Source organism: Neltuma alba, unplaced genomic scaffold, assembly GCF_004799145.2.
Source record: "Neltuma alba isolate B1F8T4 unplaced genomic scaffold, ASM479914v2 tig00011812_pilon, whole genome shotgun sequence".
Lineage (NCBI taxonomy): Eukaryota > Viridiplantae > Streptophyta > Magnoliopsida > Fabales > Fabaceae > Neltuma > Neltuma alba.
Genome location: NW_021636427.1, coordinates 182,024 through 190,756, shown reverse-complemented (window position 1 = coordinate 190,756; position 8,733 = coordinate 182,024). Strand labels below are relative to the sequence as shown.

Sequence of the window (8,733 nt, the reverse complement as noted above, 5' to 3'; positions counted from 1 at the left end):
GAGTGAAGTGTCATGGTATAGAGCTTCTAGAGTGGGATGAAAGAGGAGGCCTTACAAGTGTGAATTAAAGGGCTATGCCTTCTTATAGAATAATATTTTTGAATGAGATTTTTTTTCTTTCAACTCCTATTCACAATAGAGATGAAGCAACAATTTAATGAGAAGTGATAAGAGCAAATTGCAACTACTCAGTCGCAACTCGTGCGATAAATGCATTGGGATTAATAATGGGACAAGAGCGGATCGAGTGGGCAGTTTTCAAGCTGATATAGACAGAGCAGATAGGAAGAACGTAGGAGCTATGTAAGGTTACTATTTTGGCTGGGGAACAAAGAGAGGGTTATTAGTTAATGCGTGCGAGGGCAGAGGGAAAATAGTTACGTGGGAGGAAGAGGAGATGGCTTGTTTGGATGAACATTCTCACCGTCCTGTCTCTGCATCCACAGGCATTATATTGTCATTCATTCCCTCCTCCCCATCTCTTTTCATTTCATCTGATTAGACTGTGTATGAAAGCCCTATTAGCTTGATTCCAAACACGCCATTTGTGGCTCTTGTTCCTTCAATCATTGTCCCTTCCCTCTACTATTTGTGTTCCCCTTCTTCCTGTTCACTTATTGTAAAACTTTGTCTATACCTCGCCCTCTTGTTTCCCATTATCCACCTTCACCTTCCACTTATATGGATTGATTTGTATATTTGCCAGGAAGTTTTTACTCAATAGAGTACCAAGCACTCAAGAAAATTTGTTGGTACAAATTTTATCTAAAAATTTAAAATCATAATAATATTATGCCCTATTATCCAAAAAAAAAAACCTGAATCATTAAAACAGTAAAACTACTGTTAATATTTTGAAGAAAAATTTGCACCCAAATTTTTTTTGAATTCTTAATATTCTGAGTAAAAACTTTTAAAATAAATTTACTCCACTTTATATTTATGCTCATCATTTTGAGGTAAGCTTAGGTGACTCACACGTTAAACTTTAATTATGTTCTTCATTCAGTGAGTGGTACTGTTTATAAGCATAGACATTGGCTAATGAAATTTTTTGTCTGTCAAATTCTTTTCAGGTGAGACAATTTTATATTCTTATTTGATCTAGTCTGACTGACAATTTCCCCCTAAGATTCATGAAGAGATTCTTATTCTTAAATGAATGATTAAACCACATGTGTATTTAAGGTTATATATCTTTAATTTTGTGTGTAATTTTTTAATTATAATTTATAAAATATCATATAAACATGTGATGATAATTTTGTCTCAACTTATTTGCAAGAAAATGCTCATATTAAACAGTTTCAAATAAACACTTCACATGTTTATGTTAGCCATTTTAAAAGGTATTTGGATAAAAACCAAACTGTAATTTTAAAAGTAACTGTATAATATATGAAGTAAGTATGTGATAAAAGTTTTGTCTAAAAATATTTTTTAAAAGTAATTTTTGTTAAAACCAAACACCACTCAATTGATAAAAAAAGAAGAAGAAACTGATAGTGTAATGCAATTTTTGTAAGCATGTGATGACAATTTTGTTTAGACTTACTTACAAGAAAATGCTTAACTAAACCATATACCTTTAATTTTTGCATAATTTTTAAATATAATTTATAAAATATGATATAAACATGTAATGATAATTTTGTCTCAACTTATTTGCAAGAAAATGCTCATATTAAACAGTTTCAAATAAACACTTGACATGTGCATGCTGGCCATTTTAAAAAGTATTTAGATGAAAATCAAACTATAATTTTAAAAATAATTTTATAATATATGAAATAAGTATGTGATAAGAGTTTTGTTTGGAAGTATTTTTTAAAAGTGATTTTTGTTAAGACCAAACACCACTCAATTGATAAAAAAAGAAGAAGAAGAAATTGATAGTGTAATGCAATTTTTGTAAGCATGTGATGACAATTTTGTTTAGACTTATTTACAAGAAAATGCTTAGCTAAACAATTCCAAATAAACACTTAACATCTTCGTGTGAACCATTTTAAGGGGTATTTAAATAGAAATTAAACCATAATATTATGAGATACAAAATAAACATGTAAGAAAAGTTTTATTTGGATTTGTGTAAAAATATTTTTTTAAAATGACTGTTTTTTGGGTTAAAACCAAACGTCAAAAAAAGGAGTAGAAGGTGATGGCGTGATGCAATTTTTGTAATTTATATATAAAAAAATAAAAATATTGCAGTCACGGCTCGCAAGTGTTTCTTTTGGATCAGTTTTAATTAGCTGGTCAGACGGAGTTGACCATGGCAGGAGGGTGTACTGAAACGTTGCAGCTACAGGGGCCTTTCTGTCATTTGCGATCTGTGAATTTTGCAGAAAAAGCTTCCCCCTTTCCCACACGCCCAGTAACTCCGCCACTCCTCTCCCAAAGCTTTGAGCTATGCCCCTAAGCAATCTCTGCCACGTGACTCCCCTCCCCCGCACGTGCCTCCCCCCACGTCATCTCTTCCGTCGATTTTTCAAACCCCAATACACCCCCTCCGCACGTGCCATCCCCTCTCACGTGCCTCCCCTTCCCTCTCTGTTACATCACGTTTTACCTTCGTTCGTACGCCCTCAGCATAAATACCACACAACCACCCTTCTTCTTCTCAAAAACCCAATTTTCTCTCTCTCCTTCCCTCCTCCTCCTTCTCTCTCTCTATCTCTCTGAAGTTTTCGTACGAACAGAGATTTATGATCCTTTCAAAGTTTTGTGCTCAGAAATGCCTTTAAAGTAAAGCTGCAACGACTATTATAAACGACGTTTCAAGTTTCAACCTACGCATTCAAAGCTCTTGTTTGTTTGATCCTCTCTGATTTTCATATCCGATTCTCCCGATTTCAGCATCCTTTTCTGTAGTTTCCTTGTATTCTATGAGAGCTTGTTTTCTGAAACTCTCTCTCCTCCTACCATGTTAGACGTTCCTGGTTCTGGTCGTGATTCCGAGCTTAGTTTGGAGGCTCTCAGTTCAACCCAGCGTAGTTCCATGAGCAGCGAAAGCATTTGCAGCACCAGTTTCAGCCGTCTCTCCTTCGAGCTCCTCCCTGCTTCGCCTGATAGCCTCTCTCTCAAGCCTCATCGCTCGTCGGACTTCGAATACTCCGCCATACGCTCTGCCACGTTCCGCCGCAAGACTGGTCTCACCTTCCGCGACTTCCATCTCCTCCGTCGCATCGGTGCCGGTGACATCGGAACGGTCTACCTCTGCCGGCTGCGCAACAACGGTGCCGCCGATGACGATCGGTTCGTCGCCGGCGCTGAGGACGACGTTGTTGTCGGCCGTGAGGATGATGGTTGCTGCCTCTACGCCATGAAGGTGGTGGACAAAGACGCGGTGGCATTGAAGAAGAAATCTGAGAGGGCGGAGATGGAGAGGAAGATTTTGAAGATGCTGGATCATCCTTTTCTCCCTACGCTTTACGCTGAGTTCGAGGCCTCACACTTCTCTTGCATTGTCATGGAGTTCTGTTCTGGTGGGGACTTGCACTCCCTACGCCATAGACAGCCTCAGAAGCGATTCCCTCTTTCCTCTGCAAGGTAGACACAGCTGCTTAAACGATAGCGTTTCGTTCTGCACAATTTTGTTCTCTTTCATATCCAGACCCATTCTGTTTCTGTCTCTATTTTGGCCTTTTCTGCTTCATCATCTATCGCCTTGTTATTTTCTCGCCTGCATCACCCTTTGAAATGGCCACTTCACTCTTTTGTCTCTTTTCTTGAAAATCAAATTTCAGAACATCATATAGCCATTTTTTTAATTGCTCAGCATCTGGGATTTTCTCAGATTATGAATCTGACTTAGCCGCAAGTTTTCAGTAATGAAGGTGTTTTTTTGCCATTATTAGAAACTTGAATAACCTTGCCGTCACTGATCAACATTACCAGATCAGGCGCTACATTTTGCCTTCTGATTCAATCCATCAGAAGGAGATGATGTTTACCAGTTCCTTTATTTTCTTTTTTAAATTTTCGCATCGGTGATAGCTGTTTTGCTTCCGAGAAATTTCTTCGTGCCTAATAAATTTCTGGGAATTATTCCTTTCCAGGTTTTATGCTGCGGAAGTTCTCGTGGCATTGGAGTACCTTCACATGCTGGGAATCATATACAGAGATCTGAAACCTGAGAACGTGTTGGTTAGATCCGACGGCCATATCATGCTCTCCGATTTTGATCTCTCGATGTGTTCAGACGCCATCCCAGCCGTTGAATCCTCTGACTTTTCTCCAGACCCTGCATTCCCAGATACCTTGCCGTATACTGGCTCGCACTCTAGTCCCTTTTCGTGCCTCCCGAACCGGGTTTTCCGTTCCCGCAAGGTCCAAACCCTTCAGCCGAACCGACTTTTCGTGGCTGAGCCGGTATCCGCTCGGTCATGCTCCTTCGTAGGTACCCACGAGTACGTCTCCCCGGAAGTCGCCTCCGGCCACTCCCACGGCAACGCCGTCGACTGGTGGTCCTTTGGAATATTCATCTACGAGCTTATTTACGGGAGAACACCGTTCGCAGCCCCATCAAACGAGGCTACACTCCGCGGCATCATCAAGAAGCCCCTGACCTTCCCTACCCCCACACCGTCCAGCACGCTTGAGAACCACGCGCGTGACCTCATCTCCTCTTTGCTTCACAAAGACCCGACCCGGAGGCTTGGGTCAAAGCGGGGCGCAGCAGACGTGAAGAAGCACGCGTTCTTTAAAGGTCTGAACTTGGCGTTGATACGGATGATGACGCCACCAGAGGTACCAGGTTCGAGGAGGCAGAAGACGTCGCCGTTAGGTCAGGTGAAGGGAACGGGAAGTAGGACTACTGGCAGGAGACAGCAGCTGCGTCCAACGGCGTCGTTTGACTACTTCTGACGAATCAACCCGACGACGACCGGCGAATTTTCCGCCACGTATTCGTCAGGGCCCACCCTCCAGATTTTGTACCTCGCGGGTGACGTATTTGTATATTCGAGCTGTAATCTCTGCTTTTTTGGAAGGAAAGCAAGTTCATATTTTAATATTCAAGCGAACTAGTTAAAAATTATAAATATATATATGAAAAAAAGCTTAAGTACCTACACAGGCAATGATGATGATAAAAGGGTGGGGGTGCCCTTCGTAAAAAAAGCTTAAACGGAGGCAGGGGTCATTGCCTTATAAGGAAGGCCTAGACAAGATGATTATGGTAAAAGCAAGAAGTAAACTTCTTGTTATGGAAAAAGATTCTGTGCTTTAACTTCACCCCTTGTCCCTTTTTAACGCTTAGAAAACCCTGCATGTGATTAGGCGTAAAAAGCGATAGTTAAACTTGACACGTAAAAACTGTAATGACCTAAAGTAGAAATAATCCATGACACGTCCCCTTGTAAAATGTTATGTCTGCTGCCGCTTCATACCTCAAAAACGTTTTCGTATGATTTGATTCCTTCAAACGTTATGTGTCACACTCGTGAGTGTGTACATATATGGAATCTTAGTCCGATGGTAAAACCCAAGAATCCATATGCCCTTCCACCAAATAATGCTTCTTTTCACTTAATCCTTTTCTTTTTCTACCGTCTTATCATACCCCTTTCTGGGACCTTTCTTTAACTTGCCCCTTCTTTTTATCTTGTCTCCTCCTTTTTAGAATAATCAACAAACACCATTCATTCACTCAACCAATGTTTTTAAACCTGCATGGTGAAAAAGTTTGATTCTTTCAACCAAAGATTCAGTGTTAGAAATTGTTTTATACTCCTCTGGTCCTAGATGCAATACCTGTTACAAAATAGATTTTACATTTAGGACTGGAGGAGTATATATTTACAATTTGATGTCATTTCAGTTCTGGTTTCTATAATTTATAAGAACCAAAATCAAAACTTGTGAAAAGCATAAGAATTATTTGTTAAACTCAAAAAATTTTACAAAATCATAGGACCAAAATTAACAATTTGAAATTACAGTAATTAAAATCTTAACAATGGCATTAACCGCACATGTATTGTGCTGATGCGATCGCCTCCTCATTCATGACCCTATGGTGCTTTTGCTTACAATAATATAAGAGCCTTTTTAGGGTTTTAGGTGGGAATATAATAGGGAAGCAGGTCCATTATGAAAACAAAGAACAGTATAATAGTAGCAGCAATAGTAGGTCTGAAGTTAAAGCAAGTAAAAGCGGTTGGATTTGAGATTTGTTTTGTATAGTTAGAACTACTACTACTGCTAGTTGGTTAGGTGGTCAGAAATTAACTAGGGTTTGGATCTTTTGTTGTTGGTGTTTTGTTTCATGAGGAAAATTGGAAGGAACTAGGAATCATGATCCTGCGAAACACGTATAATAAATAAAAAGGCTCAATAATTTTGTTCAACTTATTGGGAAGTGCGCTAGAAAGTTCAACCACTATATTCTATTATTATTGTTATTAATATTAACAGCTACTGCTACCACAACCAACATGTGTGTGTGCATGCATTAGAATAATTTAAGGTTCTTGTAGGTTTTGACCCTTCAAACTTCCTAATAAATTCTTCTTTTTCTTCTTCTTGCGTGTGAAAAATCTTCCCCTCAAATTCCGTTTCGCTTTTGACTAAATAAACCCAGTGAGCTTTTTAGTTTAGTTTACACAAACCTCGATGTTTTCATTATATTAGTGTGATAATTACTTAATTATATACTGATCAGAATCCCTAAAGGTGCAATCTTTCCTGTTCCAGCTTAGAAATTGTTCCACTTGTGGGTCCATCATCCAGATATATACTAACCAAAGTGCTTTTTTCCCTCTAAATATTTTATTATCCTTCTGGAACATGCACCGACCTGGTGTAAATTTGAACTGTTTGTGGCCAGGTGTAAATTTTGAACTTGAATATTAAATTATTGCTAATTATGGTGGTATTTTAGTCTTTTAATTAAATTATGTAATTCATTTTTATTTGAAAAAATCAACTTGGTTTATGTAGAGTTAAAAATACGGGTTGAAAGACAGCATAACTCAGACGAGAAGGATGTGAGTTGGCAATTTACAAATCAAATCCTTTAGTTTTGAGGGGAATTTGATCTGTAGACCTAACTTATATTGCCAGCTTATTATACAAACGAAGTCTTATCAATAGAACCGGAAGTAGTATTATGGTTGGCTTATTAAGTGGATAGGCTTTACGTTACGTGCTCTGGTGCCAAAATGTCAAATAGAAGCCGCGCACGTCTTGTTGAAAAAGACGGAGAAATAGTAGAAAAATAATAATACATGTAATTGTTTTGATTTTTTTTTTTTGGGTGGACAAAGTGTCATTATTTGATTGAAAGGCAATATTGAATATGTACAATAAACAAATACATACAAGTTAAAATTAGACGTGGAGCTATTTTAACTTATTTATAATAAATTGTAAGTAAGAGATATTTATTCAATTACTAATTCCGATTCTTATTATAAAAAACAATTAAAAATTTAATTTAATTTTAAATATAATATTTCAATCTACTATGTCTCAAATATTATTGTTAATATGTGCATACATATATAAATTAAAGAGTTAACATGCAAGATGTTATGAAATATTCCCCGTTCGTATCTCATATCATAAAATTTTTATCAATGTAATGGTATACATGAATATTTTAAAGCAGAAAGTAAAATGTCGTGTTTGCTACTTAACCTGTACAACAAAATAATAGATGTTGATCACCATGATTATGTGACAAACTTGCTTTTGGTTAGAAAAAAGAAACCTCGTGTATATTATCGTACTTTTGAGATTTTTTTATTGTTACTTACGTACGAAGGAATATTTCTTCAGTAGATTTACCCATTTTGATTATAAATTATTTTTTGAGAAGCTAATTATAAATGAAATTAAATTAGAGTAAAGAAAGAAAAAAGAAAGAGGAAGAAGACGAGGAAGGGGTGGCCATGTGACATCCTGCCAACCAGGCAAAGCCTTTTAAAGCCTTTGTCTCCCCTCTGTTTCTGTTTCTCTTTCTCTTTCCCTCCACCCAGTTATCTCTTGCCACGTCTCCACCATTTCCACAAACACATATAATTAAATTTAATATTATGCCAAATTACAAAACTAAGATATTTTCAAAAATGCAAGAAGTTGTAATGCAAAATTATTATTATACTCCTCTGATTCTTAATATATGACCTAATTATTAAATTAATTTTGATTTTAAATATAAGATTTATTTCACATATTTATTAATTTTTTTTAAATTACCCTTATAGATACTCTTCCAAACCATAATCAAATAAGTGAAGGAGAAAGAATATTAGAAAAGATTATTATAGTATTTTAGGAAAAACATGTCATATTTTTTATAATTAAATAACTTATCTAACTTTTTTAATCTATTCAAATTAGTTAAATAAGTTTTATATTAAGTATCGGATTACTAGTATGTGATCTGATGGTGATGAATTGTTGGAAAGCCAATCCATGAGGGCAAGATTTTGTTATATAGGGGCAAACACAAGCTAGTGGGATCAACTGTTTATATTCTCAGACAACAACAAAAAGGACATCATTTCACTATATATGCCTTCTTCTTCCATTGCATGACTGTGTGAAGCCTTTTTCACTCGTGTGTCACCAGAAGACGAAAACAATTAATAAGAGTTAAATAGGGAATTTGAAAATATTAAACAAAATAGTTAACTTAGATATTGATAACGGATATGTGCTGGCTTCAATAAACTATCTTATTAAATCATGTATATTAGGATTATTTTTTGGTGAGAATTTTTA

The 8,733-nt window shown here is 36.7% G+C and overlaps 1 protein-coding gene across 1 annotated transcript; it reads left to right on the top strand.

Moving 5' to 3' along the window:
• Nucleotides 1–2,902: 2,902 nt before the first annotated feature.
• On the top strand, nucleotides 2,903–5,038 carry LOC114718090 (protein kinase PINOID-like). Its single transcript, XM_028903332.1, has 2 exons — nucleotides 2,903–3,552; nucleotides 4,062–5,038. Exons 1-2 carry the CDS (start codon nucleotides 2,927–2,929, stop codon nucleotides 4,867–4,869), a joined length of 1,434 nt encoding a protein of 477 aa, XP_028759165.1. The 5' UTR covers nucleotides 2,903–2,926; the 3' UTR covers nucleotides 4,870–5,038.
• The last annotated feature ends 3,695 nt before the right edge of the window (nucleotides 5,039–8,733 follow it).